Below are 18,602 nucleotides of genomic sequence, written 5' to 3'. Positions count from 1 at the left end.
TTCAGGTTGGATTCTACTCCAGATTATATGGCACTCTCTATGTAACAAAATAGAAACTCTTAACTCTGGGAGAGGGTTAGGATTTGTGGCCCTGGAACTGGTATATGTGGGGAGCCCATGCAAAATTATTTAAAAATATAAAGCCTTCCACCAACGAACTACCTGTGTGACTTTCATTCTATATCCAGTGCTGCCTAGCCACCACTGATGTATTTCCACAAACTGGAGAGGGTTCGCTAACAAGTGCAGAAACCACTGGTATTCACAAACCAAGAGTCAGAGTGGGGCTCCCATTCACTCATGCTCTAGTCTGAGGGGTTATAGCCTGAGATCCCAGTGTCCACGGGAACCTGTAACTTTCAAGAAACAACCAACATGAAACTAACAATGTTTGTCTAGCTAGCTAGCCACTGTGTTCCACAATACAATATACCTCAAGTAACATCAACAGTACTATTCAATAATGTATTATTTAATAAGTCAAAAACTTCATATGACTGATTAAACTCAATGATAAAAATAATTCAGATGAATAACAATCTGAATTAATGTATAGTTCAAAGCATCATATTTTAAAAATCTGATTCTTTTATCCTGAAAATAATCTTGAATCCTTAGCCCATTCAAAGTATTCTTCCTTTTTAATAAGATTTGGAAAAATCTCTCTTAAATGTCTCTGTGTCTCCAGGGAAAAAGCGGAATAGATTTTATCCATGAAGTAAAATGCCAGATGATTAAAAAATTCTCATCTCGAATTCCAGGCTTCCATTTTCTCTCCAATTGTCAATCCCTTTTTAATTTGCTGTGAAGCGCACTGTCAGTCTGTTTTGGAAGCTATTCTAATTCAAGATTTCATTCTCTCTCTTCCATCAACCTTTGAATGGCCTGTCACTTGCTATACCCATCATAAAAAGCTAGCCAGGTACACCTCTGATTTCCAGCTATCAATTTCAGAGGCACTGAATTTGTACATGCCCCTTTTCATGTCCTCTCTTTGTGTTTCTTTTTAAATTTCTTTTTATGTCCCCTACTGTACAGTAAAATAAACTAAATTTTAAATAAGTCTCTTAATATTATTGTCCAGTAATATGTTAAAATTGTTTTATCCCTTTTGCAACAAAGGTGCTAAGACATGTGAGATACAAATAAGAACATGTAATAACTATGCTGTAAAATAATCAGACTCCCACTACCAAAGCTTACTGAGAATTATCAGCGCTGAGCAGAGATCAGTGAAAACTTGTGATTATTTTAAACAGGTATTTAGCCAAATGTGAAACATTATGAGATAAATTTCATGAAGAGCCATCCAAAAGTTCATAGGACCATGGAATGAAAAGATATTGAAACTTTCCACTAATTTTTGGAAGTCCCCTCAAAATACAAGAGACATACAATAAGTCCTTACAAACCTATGTTACATGTTAAGACCAAATTCTGTAGCCTCTGCTAAAGCTGGTATCAAGACCATAAAACTTGTCGCACCTAATCAATCAAACCTCATTGTGACCCTGCTCCTAAGGGCTAGGTTTTGGGGTAGCCCTTAGTACTTACATTTGAGGTACTGCTCCATGCGCTAGAACCTCTCACCTTTTCCTTAGCAGACAAGCATAAGGCATTTGCCCTACCCTGGCCCAGCCTTGAAGCACACAGAATTTCACTACTGGCTTGGAGTACCCAAGGTGCTGCTGGAGAGACAAGTGCAAATTAGCAGGATGGCCAGGGAAGCAGCAAGCAGTGTACCAGCTAATGAAAGAGGGATGTCACTGCTGCATGGAGGGAATGGCATCAGAAAAGAATTCTAATTAACCCCTATTGTCTCTCCCAACACAACCAGCATAAAATATCTAAGACAGGTTCTAACACCTCGCTCCCCTCCTGTGAGCCATCAGCCAACACCCATTCTTTCCTCCCTCTTCCTTTCTCCTTTTCTGTGCTGCTACCAAATGGGGGCACATTCACATAGCAGCTAGAAATGGGGTCATCCTGCCCTTTGTCCCAGTCTTCCAATAAGTTTAGATCAGCTTAATTTACCAAACCAAGCCCACTGCTGACCAGCTGAGTTCTGACTCAGGGGGCCCCTTTTGGTCAGAGTAAAATTGTCGCCTAGAATTTCAAGGGTGTCAATCTTCACAGAAGCAGGCTGTGATTTCTGTCTCCCGCAGAGAAGCTGATAGGTGTGAGACCCAGATCTGTTTATCAGCCTGAGCACGTCAGGCAGGCACAGTGGCAACAGGGTCCTCAATGACTCCATAAGAAGAACTGGATTGAGATGAAGACCATTATCATTACATGTTTTGTTTTATTATTTAAAATGACCACACCCCCATCTTTATCAGAGCACACTCACTGAGAAAGAATAAGAGGGTGTGGGAATACAAAATAAAGCTAGTGTTGAAAAAAATAGAATGCCAAACTTGCACAATGAGGTGAATCATATGCAAAAAATAATTGGTTAAAAAAAAAACCTATCAAAAGCATTGTGGCCATTGGCTCTTAATTTAAAAGTAAAAGGTGAGTATGTGGGTTAAAAGGAAAATGGACCTGTTGGAAGCTAATGTTATATAATCAAATTAAAATGGGTGGAACAATTTATATTTTGCTATTCTCTGGCTAAGATTACTCAGAATGCTCATGTCTGTGTCCTAAAAATCCCCAAGAAGACAAAAAGCAAACTCACTGCGATCCAGTCCAGGCCAACTGAGAGAGACCCTCCAGGGCAGGGTACAACTGGCCCTGCGAGTTTCCAAGTGGAAGCAGAAAACCCTTCTTTCTCCTGAGGAGCAGCTGGTGGGTTTGAGTTGCTGATCTAGCAGTTAGTGGCCCAAAGTGTCACCAGGACACCACCAGGCCTCCTGTCTAGGACGAAGCTGTGTAAAATACAAACTGCCATGCCGGGGGTTAGTTGTCAATATCGTGGTAGGTGATGTTGAAGATGCATGCCACCACCAAATAGAAGTCTATTTAAATGAGCAATGAGTGAATTTTGCAGTCGTAGCTATATCAATAGGCTAAATTACTCATTTATCTCCAATGTTTTATCGTTTAAAAATCGTATTCTGCATTACAATGTATCCCATGTTTCAACACAGGCACCAGGATACTTCACAAGTTTAACCAGGAAGATCATATTCTATGATACAATCAGTCTAAAATGTGAAAAAGATCAAAAAAGAAAACCAAAAAAAGGCCAAAATTGATTCTGACTCAGACAACTAAGTAAGACAGAGCAGGATTGTCTCTGTGGGTTTTTGAGACTCTATATCTTTATAAAACTACTTTCTGGTGATGGTGAACTGCTGATATTCCACTTAGCAGCCGAACATTAGGCCACTTTGTCATAATGGAACAGTTAGTATCCACAGACTAATAATGTAACAACTTTCCAGGTTGATTCTGGATACAACTTGGACACAACACTGTGATTCAAGTTCATAGACAATTGGGTGGTCATGACATTCTGTCCTTTCTTAAAATAAAAACAAAAAGCCAAATATTCAATCACTATATACATGCCAATCTGCAGGTCTATAGAGCCTTGGTTTCCACTAAATAACTTACAGAATTCCTCAAAATAATTATCTATTTATTTTATTTTTTAATAATTATCTTTTTAAATGATTGCTGCTATGTATACTTCCAATTACATAGTAATTACTTTTATGTCTACTCTTTTACCGCATAGTTTATGTCCAGAGAACTTTTTTTATAGAAATAAATTTGCAGCATCCACAGAACTATTGCTGGTAATTGGTTTGTCTTCTATATTCCTAAATGAATTAAAGGATCAAAATCGAGAGGATCACAAGCATACTACATCAGTGGCCTTTGGGTATCACGTGATCGTTTTCCTCCTGCAACACAAAATAAATCCTCTACCATTATTGCTACAAATACTTATATTTTGAGCATATGGGATAAGTAATGTTACATTGTAGGACTGCAATCAATGACCTGATGTGAAGTGTGTCTGAATTGGACACTGATCTAGTCTGTAAATCTTCACCCAGTTCCTCCCAAACACCACCACCAAAATAAAAACTAAAAGAAACAAAAAATGCTTATATTATAAAAACATTAGAGACAAGAATTAAAAGTACGTGCACTTTATAAACAAATGTTTCCTTTTTCTTTTGTTTAAAACTTCTTATTGCAAATCAAGTGAAGGCTTACAGAGATCATCAGTTTTACAGTCAACAATTCACACACATTTCCCTTCATCTCATTCACTGCAATCCGCCAGTGCCACCACCCATCCCACTTCCCCTAGCTTGCTGCCTCCACTCCTCCTCTCTCAACCTTTCCGGGCTTTGTCCTTGAGCAAAAACAGGGATTATGTGACTCATGCAGCCAATTAGGTTCACATGGATGTGCTTAGGTACTATTCAAATCCTGTGCCATTTTCTTTCAGGGACTTGAGCATTCATGAATTGTGATGGCTGTGTTCTTCTTTGGGGCTGAGGAAGGGGTGTGCAGTCTTGGAACCCATCCCCCGCTGATATGGAGGGCTGATTCTGATTTAAAATAAAATCTGTCATTGAACACACTATGGAGACATATTACTCTGATACATGAGTTTGCCACAGCTTAGAATGAATTCAGTGACAACTAACTGGCTTCATATCATATATATAAGAAACACAAATGATAGACTAAAGCAGACACACTCTTGAATTCCAAAATACCAATCATCCTAAAAAGGGACTAAGTTTCCATTTGCCTTCACCACTCTCAGAATTGAAAATTCAGCCTGACTTATAAACACTGAGTATGTCAATTGATTTGTATGTTAACTTTTTAAATCTATAAAACAAGTAGTACTTAGGTTGTTATTTTGGGATAACAAAATGTAAAGTATTAGTCTGTACTCTGATAAATTGTGGACCTTGTATTAGAACAGATTCACCATTCAAATTTATAATAGATTATTAAGTTTCCTAAGCAACTGTCTGTAAAGGCAGGGCATAATTTATATTCTAATATCACTTATGAAAGGGTAGCTATATTTTAAAACAAAAAAAGAACATCAAGATAAATTAAAATGACAATATTACTGATTACTTAGTAGTTTAATTTACAAAAAGAAAGTACTTTTAGTAAAATATGTGAAACTTCAGAAAATAATACAACTTCTGAATATTCTCCTGTATTTTTATTTTCCAAATGAAGTTATCACTGTGATAAAAGTCTGCTCAGATTTGGATTTCTAAAATAAAAATAATTGCCTTGCTTATTGCATGAGTTAAGCACAAAGGAGGGCATTTAGTAATGGAAAAATGAGAACTGAAAATTTCTCATTGTTTCCCCTTATTAATAGATTATTTTGAAATAAAAATAATGTTGTAAAAATACAAAAAGTAATTTAAATTGAGGAATTACTATTATGATAATGAAAATAGGTAAAGACATTACATCCATTTAAATATAAAGTGAATCACAGATTTTAAAAGTTAGGTGATTCAAAACAAATCAAATGCAAACATTCAGTACTTCCTTCTCTGGCACTATGCCCATTTTCTGTACTTTTAAGGAGCTAAAAAGGATCAGCAGATTAAATATATTTTAGATGCTCTCTAAAATATAAGTACTAATTCATGAAATAAAAGTTTTAAATGTGATTCTAATTAAATTAACTATTGTCAAAATGTAAGCATATCATCGAGCAAAACAGATCACTTTTCAATTGAAGATTCTTTGAAAAGTGAATGCCCTTGGGAAATTAGGAGAGTTCTTAGGAGAATGTACCTACTCAGCTGCCTTTAGATGAAGTAAGAAGTGGCTGCCTTCGGTTTAGCCTTCCATTAAACCACTCTTTCACTTTTATTAAACTCAGAAGCCTACAACAATCTCTCAATCTTGATGTGTTCCAATGTACTGCATAAAGAACACCAGCAATTATTAAATTTTTCCAGATCTTGTTGACATTTCTTATTTTATTCCGGTGTCATTTACTCAAGCAGCTCGTAATACTAGATATGAATTTTAAAGTAGAACAGGCCAGGCAGGTCAGACTCTTACTGATGAGTTTTCTGTTAAAAGAAGAAGCCAATAATAAAATAAATGAGATAAAATAAATAATCCAACAGTGGAGCTTTTCTTCATCCTTTTACCTTTAATTGGGTCTTATAGCCTCTGAAAAATATTTAAATATTTCTATATTGTTAATTTTCAAAGTGATATTTTTTGAAAATTAAATCATTCTTTGGTGATTATTAAAAATTGCTCATTTTAAATTAAAAAGAAAAACATCACTTATAAAAACTCTTTTGTAGGTAGTAGGGAAAACAGTTGTATATGTTACGTGGTATGTATGTATACATATGGTATGTTTGAATTTGCTTTATATGTCAGATTTTGTGTCTACTCAATGGCAAAATGATCAAGACTTTTATTATAAACATAATTGCAACTAGATGAAAGTTTAAAAGCCAATAAATAAGAAAATGAAGATTCATATAAATTAAGGTTTTTACTGTATCCTGTGGACAGCCCTGTCCTGACCCTCACACAATATAACTGAGTTAAAAGTAAGTCAAAAGTAAATGACCGGGAAGTTAACCTATTATACTGACTAAAAATATGAAATTAGATTAATTTGAAACCTCACTTTAATTTCATTAAGCATTTCTCTTTGTTTAAAATCAATTGTTTACAATTTCTAAACAAACAAAACTATTTCTTTCAAAAAAGCATGGAACCAGACACACACAGTAAATCTATCATTACTCTTATTTTCACTATTACTACTGTGGCAAGATCATTGGGATTGTGTTATCTGTTGACGTTTAGTGTTTGAAAAATCTATGCAACAAGCAGTAAAAATAGTACAGATTGCATATTTTAACTACTTTTGTTTCTTATACACTATATCATTAAAAAGCTAAGCAGTCTCTTTGTTTGGTGTTTTGTGCATGAAAATCCCCCTCTCTTTTTCAGTCCTTTAAATAATTTAACAAAAACACTCCTAGTTTAAGTAGGAACGTTTTAAAAGAATAAAATGCTCATGCAGAGCAATAAGGAAACTCTTATTTAGGTTCCTTCATTAATCTGTTAGTTTTTACCTTTAAAAATATTGAGTGGGACTGAGCCTACACAAAGGGTTAACCAAAGGGTTAATATTTTTCATTTAGAATTTAATGGAAGGTTTGAGGATTTCTATGTAAATAATTAAAAACATATATATGCATAAGCTTCAGGGAAAAGCTCTAGAAAGTGACCGAATGAAACGCATACAAATAGACTAGGCAGCTCTAAAAAATGCACTGCCGTCAAACTGACTCCAACTCATCTCCAGAGAGTCCCAGTAGATATTTCTTTATGTCTGAAGTGAGGGATTCAGAGCTCAGAGGTTTGCTACTGAGAGCTGAATCTACTACAATGTGTTTGAAACTACGCCTGCCTCATGTGCCATTTAGAGGCCAATGCAAGAAGTGAGCCCAAGCTCACTTGCTCCCCCCAGCTAAGATGCCCAAGCCTCACAAAGACTGCGACTGAGGCCCTCTGGCTCAACCTACCACCTTAAAGTAGGGGTAGGAGTTGGTTCTGAATGAAACTTCCCTAAACCAATGCATTCACTTTCCCCACTTACTAACTCTACAAATGGACCTAATGACACCACGGAACACTCTTGCTATTTTGCTTTCATTGGTGTGACAGTCAAACAACAATCACTCATTCAGTGAACTGAGCTTGGCTTTAAATACTGAACAAACACAGGTTTGCAGGTAAAGAATTCCTTTGTCTCGGACTCTTAGTGAAGATCACTCACAAGTAAACCATGTGCATGGCCATTAGTCAATTCTTCCTTCAAGGTTGGTGCTGCTGTGAGACTCGTGCTAGAATGAATGACCTGGCACCTCAGCTATAGGCCTCAGGTAGTAACAGGCATGAGTGGGATGCTTCAATCCACAGGTACTCCAGTGTCATCCAGCCATGCGGTTTCTCCATATCTGTGCCATGGGGAAGAGAGTATGGGGGTGGGGGGTGGCAGCAAAGATCAAGAGAAGTAATCAACAGGTTCTTTCCAGGTTAGAGACTCAGCCAGCAGTACCTGCAGGGAGGTACTCTCACAGGACACATTCACATCACTTAGCACTGATGAGCAGAAAGACAAAAAAAAAGGGGGGAAGGAATTGTGAAAGATACGGAAGTTTATGAATCTTCAGGGCAGTGGATATTTTCTGTTTATTCAACAATGAAAGATAAACCCAATACTTCAGGCATTGATTGCTATGAAATTCTCTACAAAGACATCCTAAAAGTTCTCAATGGGATAAAGGAAAACATGGGAATTTTTTAAGAATAATTAAAAAAAACCCACAATAGAACAAAGAGAAATTCAGTAAGAGACAGAAACCTTACATTAAAAGCAACTAGAAATCCTGTGCTTAATAATAAAATAATGGAAATAAAAAGCACTTTAGAAGAATGTAAAGCAGAATGGAAACTATTGAAGGAAAATTCAGTGAACTAGAAGACAAAGATTCTGAATTACTCAGTTGGAAGACGAAGTAGAAAAAATTGAACAGGGCATAAGGGCTCTGCGGGACAACATGAAGAGAAATACTATACACATCATAGGAATTCCAGCAAGAGAAGGGAGGAAATGAAGTCTGGAAGATATTTTTGAAGAAATAATCATAGAAAATTTCCCAAATCGGGAAGATAAGATAATCATCCAAGATGCTCAACAAGATCCACATTGGTTAAACTGTAAGGGGAACACCCCAAGACACAGCATAATCAGACCTACCAGGTACAAGGAATAAACACTTTTGAAAGCAGCATGAGAAGGAAATGGTCCCGTTACAAAGGAGCATCAATAAGATTAAGTCCTAATTTCTCACCAGTAACTATGCAGGCAAGAAGGCAATGAATGGGGTGACATATACAGAACCTTGAAAGAAAGCAACTATCAACTAGAAATAATTTACCCAGCAAAATTATCACTCAAAAAGTGAGAGTGAAATTAGGTGAGGTAGTTAGTTTATTATGCCACACTGGCTGATAAACACATGTGGGATTAACTGAGGGGCGAGAGATAGCCGTGGAGAGCCTTGGCTTTTTTTCTCTTGCTCTTTGATCATCAGACCAGTGTGTGGCTGCCTTGCTGGTTCTTTGCTTCAATTTGCAAGCTACACTTCCTGTGGAACACCTAACCCGTGGGTGTGTTGCTGTAATTTGAGGTTCCTTCAAGACCTGCTTCGCCACACCACTGGAATTTACATCTCTTGAGCTGGGGACTGTCAGACTCTGTCATCTGGCTGACTGTTGGTGACCTGCCTTGCTTATGCTGCCTGTGCCGGGATAGCCTGAATTGCTCTACATAGGCCCTCAAGACTTGAAGGACTGCCAGTGTCTCACAACTGTTTCATGGGAGTGAGTTGCACTGAGCCACTTGTATTGCTTTATAATTTAATTAACTGTTTATTTTTATGTTATAATCTATCTGTATAAATATATATAAAACTATTAGTATTCTGGTTTTGTTTCTCTAGAGAACCCTGTGTAACACATTAGGATTTTCCCAGCTAATCAGAAATTATGGGAATTTGTAACCATGCCTAATTACACAGTGGTAATTGGCAGTAACATCAAAATAACATGAAGATGATTGCTAGAGATAAGAGAACTTTCAGGTGTCAAAGGGAACCTAAGTGATTTGGTAATAAAACCGATCACAAGGATCTACATATAACCACCTCTCTGGGGGATGGGCAACAGAAAAGTAGGTGAAAGGAGATGCCGGGCAGTGTAAGATGTGACAAAATAATAATTTATAAATTATCAAGGGTTCATGAGGGAGTGGGGAGCGGTGAGGGAGGAGGAGGGGAAAAAGGAAAATGAGGAGCTGATTCCAGGAACCCAAGCGGAAAGCGAGTTTTGAGAGTAATGAGGGCAACAAATGTATAAGTGTGCTTTACACAATTGATGTATGTGGGGATTGTGATGAGTTGTATAAGCACCAATAAAATGATTTAAAAATTTATCCAAATATAATAACAAAGGAAAAACATATTCCTACAAAGAACTCAGCTTTGAAGGTAGTGAACAAAGAAGCCATCGATCTCACCAACAGAAGGGGTAGGGAAATGTTTAGCAAAGTGTTTAAAGTAAATTCTTCTTTATTGATAATTAATTGCAGTGAATGTATGGTTTAGATATTCTAGGCAAGAATACACATGGATTAAATATACAAGTAAACAAATTCTAGTGTAGTCCGTCCTGGTAGATTGGACCGCACACACGACATGTCTATATGACAAGACACCTTAGCACAGGCAGATTAAGCAGCAGAAACATATTACAGAGAGGGTGGAGGTAGCTGACATAACAGGAAGGCAGTACACAGAGCAAACAGGCGTGGCAATGTCAATATATGACAATAGGCTTTAAGTGAAAACTTACTGTGAGTATTATGAGAATTATGTATTATGAGGCAGGATTCTAAACAAACCCCAGCCTAGGTCACACAGTTGGTCTTAGATGGCTACACTGTCTGGGAAAATCTGGTAAAACTCTTAGACCTCTCTGACTTTGTCCTTGATTTCTACCTCACTTCTGGACTATGTTGTTAAACATTTCACATTTATGACAACCGTGAAATAAATCTACTATTTGAGTAGATTGTGTATGAACAATAGACATCTGCCAACAATGAACACTGAGGTGGAAGATCAGAGTAATGTGGTTGCTCTGGAACTTGAACGTGGCTGAGACACGATCTTCAGTCGTCAGGCATTTAAGTAACCATGTAATTTGCCAGTCAGGCCGTGATATGGTCATCATCTACTTTGTCATTCATTGTGTTTTCTATAACCATTTTCTGTGTTTTGGGCTCACTTTACAGAGATCTTCTGCAGCAGATTCGCAATATATTGTTTTGACAACTGCTTCCACTGATTGCATCCAAGTGAAGAGAACTCCTTGACAGCTTTAATCTTTGCTCTGTTCTGTGAAGTAGCCGACTCGTCCAGTTAGGGGGGTGTTGTTTTCTTTACGTTGAGGTGTCATAAACTTAAAGTTGGGTAGGAAAAGTAGGCTAGTTTTGTTGAAGGAAGTTAGTAGGCATTTCTCTCTGGAGGGAAGATTCTGTGTTCTTGCTCTTTCTGGCTTTCACAGGTTGTCTTTCTGGTCCCTTTCTCCACCTTCAAAGCCAGCATTGTTGCATCTCAACCATTCTCCAGAGTAACGTCGCTTAAGGGCTCTTCTGATTCTACTGGAAGAAAATCTATCTATTTGCTGATTAGCAAATTTAACTTCCTCAGTAGCCTTAATGCTGCTCCTTTGCTATAAAAGTAACATAATCATAGACGCTGTGAGTTAGGTATACGTTCATGGAATCTGAGGGAGGCCTGAATTAAGTTCACCAAAGCAAGCTGATACCCAAAGAAAGGCATTTTATAAAAAAATCTTCTTTTTTAAAATCAGAGTTTACCCCAGATTTATATTCTATGCAGATAAAATCGTATCACATTAGCGCCCTTCTTTTCTTTCCACCAATGAAAGACACGCGATACTTGATAGCATGGCATCACGTTTGCTCCTGCCCTGCTACTTACAGCCCTCGTAGATGTCCGTGGGGATATGGACGGCTGCATGCTGGTAAGATATTTGTCGTCCAAAACTAGCGTCTTCGATGAAAACAGGCTTGATCTTCTGGCTGCCTGGCTCACTCTCATTTTTTTCAGGCTGTACAGAAAAAGATCAACACGAAGCAGAATATTACAACTCATGTTAACAAATACTGTGATAATTATGTGTTTGCTTATCAAATATTTTGATATCATATTCCCAAATTTCTATCCATTTATTATCATCCACATTATTTCCTCATATAATTCACAATGTAATCTATTTTGGCTCTTAATTTCTGCAAATTAAAGTTATACAGGACCATAATGAATGAATGGAATTTTCACAGATGAAATACTTACTACATATATTGCAAAACAGGATACAAGCCTTTAACTATAACTGAATTAAAATGATCCATTGAAATAAATTTCTGTGCTATTAAATTTGCATTATACACAGTAAGAGTATAATTCTCAGTGTGACAACTAATAATTAACATAACTACAGAAAGGCAAAAATGAGGAAGACTCTTCGGTCATGTTCCTTGCTTTCTGTGTGTGGCCTGTGCCTCAGCTTTATATCAGAAGACAAAAGTGCACCAGGGAAAAATGATCTATTATCACTCGAATTATACCTTAACGTCAACTGACGTTTCCCAATCAACAATGACTCAAGAAAACCCCACAGGCATTTACGGTTGAAGATTAATTTTCCATCTACTATAAATCTGCCTTTAATGCCCAATCACCTTACTGCCCTCCCCAGAAGGAAATTAACATTATACACCATTTAACAAAATGAATGTGTATGTTACACTTTTTTGGGTTTACTTAAACCTTCTTTTTAATGAAAAGACGATTGTTTATGTCTTCACTAAATAAAAATACTTCGGCTAAATTTAGAAAGATGAATGATTTCCATATTCCAAAGCATATCTCTGCCAAACTCATATAGAAACTATATTCTAACCTTCAAGGACTTTGGCATCACACTTCAGTGATGCATGTGATAAGCAACACCTACAATGGGATTGACCAACTAACACACCTATGAGAAGACGGATAAAATGGGACAAAGCGAGCTTGGCACAAGAAAGCTTGGGCTGTGATCCTTAAGGTCTGAAACGGCAACACCCAGCTGCTCCTGGAGAGAAAGACTGTCACAGTCTTGGAAACTCACAGGGCCAGGTCTATCCTATCCTTTAGGGTGGCTAGGACTCAGCATTGGCTATGAGTCAGCATTGACTAGATCATAGTGAATTTTTGTTTTCTCCTATTTTTATTAGCTTATAATTCACATGTGATATAATTCAATAGTTCAATCACATCATGAAGAGTTGAATAATCATCTCCTTAATCCATTTGAAAATATTTTCTTCACTTTTTAAAAAATCCTTATTAGCTTCCCATTTCTCTGCAACCTCCCCTGTCATTCCCCTAAGGAAGCATTACTGCAGTTTCTGTCTCTATAGATTTACCCATCCTGGATTTCATATAAATAAAAACATTAAAAAACCAAACCAAAACAAAAAACAACCCAAATTAACAAGAATCATAAAGTAAAACAGATTTAAAGACCTCAATTGAAAAGAAATCAGAAAATGTTAAAAACTAAAACATTTAAATGAATCACAAAGGAAACCAAATAAGACGGTGCTAATTTTTAACCTAACTGCATCTGCAACAATCCACTTTCCAATGCGTTCTGCATATTCGTTGGCAAGGCTCTTTCCATCCCTAGTCCAAGGTCAGAGGAGCTGAGAATCACCTCACTTTAAGACAACAAACAAAACTGAAATAGATTTGAAAATAAAATACTACATTTTGACCTAACTCCATCTGCTTAATGGACTTCATATCACCCTTTGTCTGAGAAGAGGGCTGTTCCCATGCCTGAATTATGATCAGGGGCTTTAAGGGTTAGGTGGATTATGACCTTCTGTGTGTGTGTGTGTGTCCATGTACACATATGAGCACGTTTGGTTGGGGCTGCAATATTTGTCTTTGACAAAAATATTTAACAGGGGACACTTTTGTTTGCACAAATGTCATGAATATCTAATTACTCTCCATGGACAAATTTAGTATACAAAATGACAAAACAATCTTATGCTGAAAATCTAAAATTTGGTAAGATACCTATATGCAGTGAACATTAATAGTCCTTTCTAAGATACATTAGATGCGACAGGAAGAGAAGAAAGGATCGATAGGGGAAAAAAGATAACTAGGGATAGAAAATGATAAGACAATAGAACACTTAAACTGTTTTACATAACACATCTATCTTGATTGAATGGTTAATAAATGAAAAAGATGAAAATGATAATGCTTATTTGTATTCTGGAGTTAAACAGTGAAATTTAACACATTTTAAAATTCACACTCTGTTTTCTATTCTTGTGCATTATTGATTTAAATGACCGGGTACATTAATTACCTGAATTAACAACCTGAATGTAAAGAAGATGCCAAATAATGATGTGGCTGTCTGTTGCAGCCGCAAGTGTTTCCAATTAGTGAAAAGTCTCAACTGTTAATTTTAAAACCCATGGTTCTCAAAACGTGATTGGAGAGGTGGCATCAGTATCAACTATCTATTAGTTCGTAAGCGTCAGCCCAGATCTAAGGAATCAGAGACAATGATGGAGGAGCCCAGACATCTGTGTGTGAATGAGCCCTCCAGTGTTGAAGGCCTTAAAATGGGAGCATCCAGCCGATCGTCACCATCGAATCGGACACAGTAATCTTGTCAGGAGAGACTAGAATGGCTCCAGAGGGCTCCCAAGGTCATGAAATCCTGCAAGCGGCAGGTGTCCCATCCTCCCCACGGGCGTCAGGTGGGTTCACACCACTGACCTTTCAGTGACCAGTCAGTTTCTCTACCACTGTGTCACCAAAACTCTTAAACTACGATCCTTACCTATCAATTTCTTAAAGTAAGGATAAAAGAATATTTAGATTAGGTTCTCTTACGGAAAAAATGATTGATTCTAAGAGTATTAGTGAGTGCCTAACTTTTGTTACAGTTCATGTATTCCACAGTGGTCCTACTTGTGCTCACTTATTTTATTTTCCAATTATACAATGCCATATATTTATATTCAGAAAATAAAGCTTTTCCTTTTTTTAAAATGTTAAAATCTTTTTAGAGTTTTACTAAGATAAAAAATGTTTTTTTAAATATATTTCATAGAGATTTTTAAGGAGCTCGGGTGGCATAATGGCTTACGCATTAGTTGCTAACCTTACAGTCAACAGTTCAAAACCACTATTGGCTCCACAGGGGAAAGCCGAGGCTTCCTGCTTCCTTAAAACGGTTTGTCGTGGAAAACCACAGGAGCAGTTGTCTGTCCTATAAGGTTCCTATGAGTCATACGTGACCTGGTGGTTAAGGAGATTATTGAACAACGTTTTAGAGAAAGCTTTAAATGAATAGATGTAGATGCCTTAATGTGTAATATCATGTACCAAGACACAAATGAAGGCAGAGTTGCTAAAAACATTAAACAAAAATAATACTGTTGATCCCATTAGTTTTATAAAAATTTCTTTTTAAAACCCCTTTATTACCTTTAACTATGCAATTATTGTTTTGAGTATAAGTATAGCCCTACATTTATTTAATGAATAGCATAGTATATATGTGTAGTATAATTGAGATATAGTAACAGACAAAAGAATTGAGATTTTGGTGAAAATTCACTTAATATACATTGCTTGATATATTAATTCCAGGTTTAAAATAAACCTTCTCTGTTATTTAAAATCCCCTTGCGTTGCAGACATAAAAGGAAAAAGGGTGAATCTTTCATTTCCACCCTAAATATGTCTTCTAAAGTTTCCACCAGTAAACCCTTTATAAATATGTGCAGACAAACAGAGCTGATCACTTGTAAAATGTTTTCAAATGTATTTGGTAAAACACATTAAAAAACATGACAAGTACATTTCTCAAACTATTCATCTCATAGATTATATCACTGGGAGACAAGGTGTGGGCTGATGGTGGTGAGGACATTCAATATTGTACGCAGCACACAAGTATTACCACATTCCAAGTTAGAAAACTACAATGATCGAATTCCAGGGAGATAAATTTTTAACATGTTAAACTCCAACACTTTTACAATTAATATTTGCAAGAATACATTTAATTTAATAAGACACTGTAGAACTTCCCATGTGGTTTCTGTTACCAGACAAAGGGCTGCGATTTTCTGGTCACCATTATTTTGCGCATGTTGTGAGGCTCAGCTTGGGTCATGTTGTACTGCTTTCAAAATAACTGTAAGATATCGCTGCATCTTCTGCCTTCAGCATTTTAAGTCATTCTATGTTACTTGAAGATGGCACAATTCAGACATGTATGAGGTGGATACTGAGATTTAGAAAATAAACGTGAGCTGGAGGACATGCAAGACATTCTGTATTGAAGCTTAAAATAGCAGTATTTTCACTTGTGTTTTACGGAGTAATCACAGCAACAAGATGAAACAGCAACACTATGATTATAACTTTATTAAATATCTATATTAGTCATAAGAAATGTGAACATAGATAATCCGAACATATTTGAAGAGCACTTAAGAACTTCTAAAACTAATTCACAAAATTTACCCAGTTCTTTGGGAATTAAGATATTCCAACTTCTTATATTTACATTCTGGAAAAAACCTGACTTTCTTCAGAGGTCATTTATTTAATCTACTAAGACAAACATAGCTTAAAATTCACATGAAAAGTAAATTTAAAATGTTAATGACCAAAAGAAAATTCAAGAAATAATTAGTTATGTCTTCAGATAGCCTTCTCCTACTAATTATTATACATTAAAGAGAATGGAGAAACGACTTTGTAAACACAATGGAGTAGGGAGCAGTAGAAACTATGAAGTACTGCAAAAACAAAGAAAGTGTAATATGTTAATGGCATTAAAGCCAATAGATATATATTTTTAAACTTTCTAAATATTACAGAATTCAAACAAATACCCATGTGACTATGAAAACACACAGATCAGAAATAGGTTAAATTGAAATTAGACACAGATTGCTGTAATAATATAAAAAGTTAACTTTAAGTGCACAAATACACATTATTTAAATAAGTTATCAGAGTGGTTAATGAGGGCTGTTGTTGAAATTAGCTGCCACGGAGTCAGTTCTAAATCACAGTGACCCTCCGTATAATTGACACCTGCCAGGTCTGAGCTATCCGCACAAGCACCCGTGTGGGACCCACTGATGCAAACACAGTTATCCCCCCGCCCTAGCTGAGGGGGTCCTCTTTTTTGCTAAACCTGCACTTTGAGAAGCATGCACTCCCTCTCCACGGACTGGTCCTTCCTGATTACTTATTCAAAGATGTGAGATGAAGCACTCTGGCTACACTTCATCCAAGGCGCATTTATTCTTCTGGCAGTTCATCATGCACCTGACATTCTCTACCAGCATCATCCTTCGAAGGCACCACAGCGTCTTCAGAATGCCTCTGTCATATCCAGCTTTCTTGTTTACAGGGTGTGCCTAAAACGAGCATGGCTGTGATTAGCTGTGCCTTATCCTGCAATGTGACAGCTTTGATTTGGAACCCTTTAAGAATTCCTCTGCAGCGAATTACTGAAACCAGAATGAAGGCTGAACATGGTGATGGGACGGGAGGAAAGTGAAAGGAAATAGAGGAAAGGAGTAGGGGGCAAAGTGCATACAGAGAAGCCTAAATATAGACATGTACATATGTAAATATATTTATGATTATGGGGGAAATAGACTTATGTGCATATATTTATAGGTTCAGTAGTAGGGTAGCAGATGGATTTTGGGCCTCCTCACGCATACTCCAATACAATAGCACCTCGCCCTGCTAAACGGTCATTGCATGATACCCACCTTCCCGACATAATCACTGAAGACAGACATGTGTGTAAGCAAATGTGGTGAAGAAAGCTGATGGTGCCCGGCTATCAAAAAGATATAGCGTCTGGGGTCTTAAAGGCTTGAAGGCAAACAAGCGGCCATCTAGCTCAGAAGCAACAAAGCCCACAGAAAAGAAGCACACGGCCTAAGTGAATACAAGGTATTGAATGGACCATGTAGCAGACACCAAGGAACAAAAACAATCATCAGGTGATCACCTTCTTCACATAAATGCTGAAGACGAAGGTGTGTATAAGCAAGTGTGGTGAAGAAGGCTGATGGTGCCCAGCTACTGAGAGATATAGCATCTGGGGACTTAAAGGCTTGAAAGCAAAAAAGCGGCCTTCTAGTGCAGAAGCAATAAAGCCCACACAGAAGCAGCACACCAACATGGGTGATCGTGAAGGGCAGAGGAGACCAGGTCTCAAACAACAAAGGCGGGGGGGGGGGGGAATCACATCACTGTGAATGAGGGGGAGTGCGTGATGGGGACCCAATGCCCATCTGTAGACAGCTAGACATCCCTTGCAGAGGGGAAGTGGTGAGGAGATGAGTCACTCAGGGTTCAGTGTAGCAACAATGAAACTCAAAACCTTCCTCTAGTTCCTGAACGCTTCCTTCCCTCCCAATTATCATGACCCCAATTTTACCTTGCGGACCTGGTTATACCAGAGGATGTACAGCGGTGTGGTAGGGGAATCTAGGACAGACGAAACCCTCAACACCTGTGGTAGGAGTGGCGACACCAGGAGGGAAGGGGGTGTAGAAAGGGAGAACCGATCTTTGAGATCTATGTGTAACCTCCTCTCTGGGAGATGGGCAATGGGGAGGTGGGTGAGGGGAGATGCCGGGGAGTGTAAGATAAGATATAATAATTATTTATAAACTATCAAGGGGCCAGGGGGAAGAGGGGAGTGGGGAGGGAGGGGGAGGGGAATAAAAAGAAAACTGAGCTGATTCCAGGAACCCAAGTGGAGGGCGAATTTTGAGAATGACGAGTGCAACGAATGTATAAGGGTGCTTTGCTCAACTGATGTATGTACGGATCGTGATAAGAGTTGTATGAGCCCCAATTAAAAGATTTATTCATTAAAAAATAAAAGAATTC

General features: G+C 37.4%; 1 protein-coding gene across 2 annotated transcripts in view; it reads right to left on the bottom strand.

The window, feature by feature from the left end:
* The window catches only part of CACNA2D1 (calcium voltage-gated channel auxiliary subunit alpha2delta 1), a 496,866-nt gene that overhangs the window by 146,543 nt on the left and 331,721 nt on the right, over positions 1-18,602 (bottom strand). For both annotated transcript variants that reach the window (XM_075558477.1, XM_075558479.1), the window contains exon 6: positions 11,562-11,691. In XM_075558477.1, coding sequence (XP_075414592.1) covers positions 11,562-11,691 — 130 coding nt within the window. The remainder of the gene's footprint in view (positions 1-11,561; positions 11,692-18,602) is intronic.

The sequence above is a fragment of the Tenrec ecaudatus genome, chromosome 9 (assembly GCF_050624435.1).
Source record: "Tenrec ecaudatus isolate mTenEca1 chromosome 9, mTenEca1.hap1, whole genome shotgun sequence".
Lineage (NCBI taxonomy): Eukaryota > Metazoa > Chordata > Mammalia > Afrosoricida > Tenrecidae > Tenrec > Tenrec ecaudatus.
Note: the sequence above shows the minus strand (reverse complement) of the source record. Positions and strands in the feature narration are given on the sequence as shown.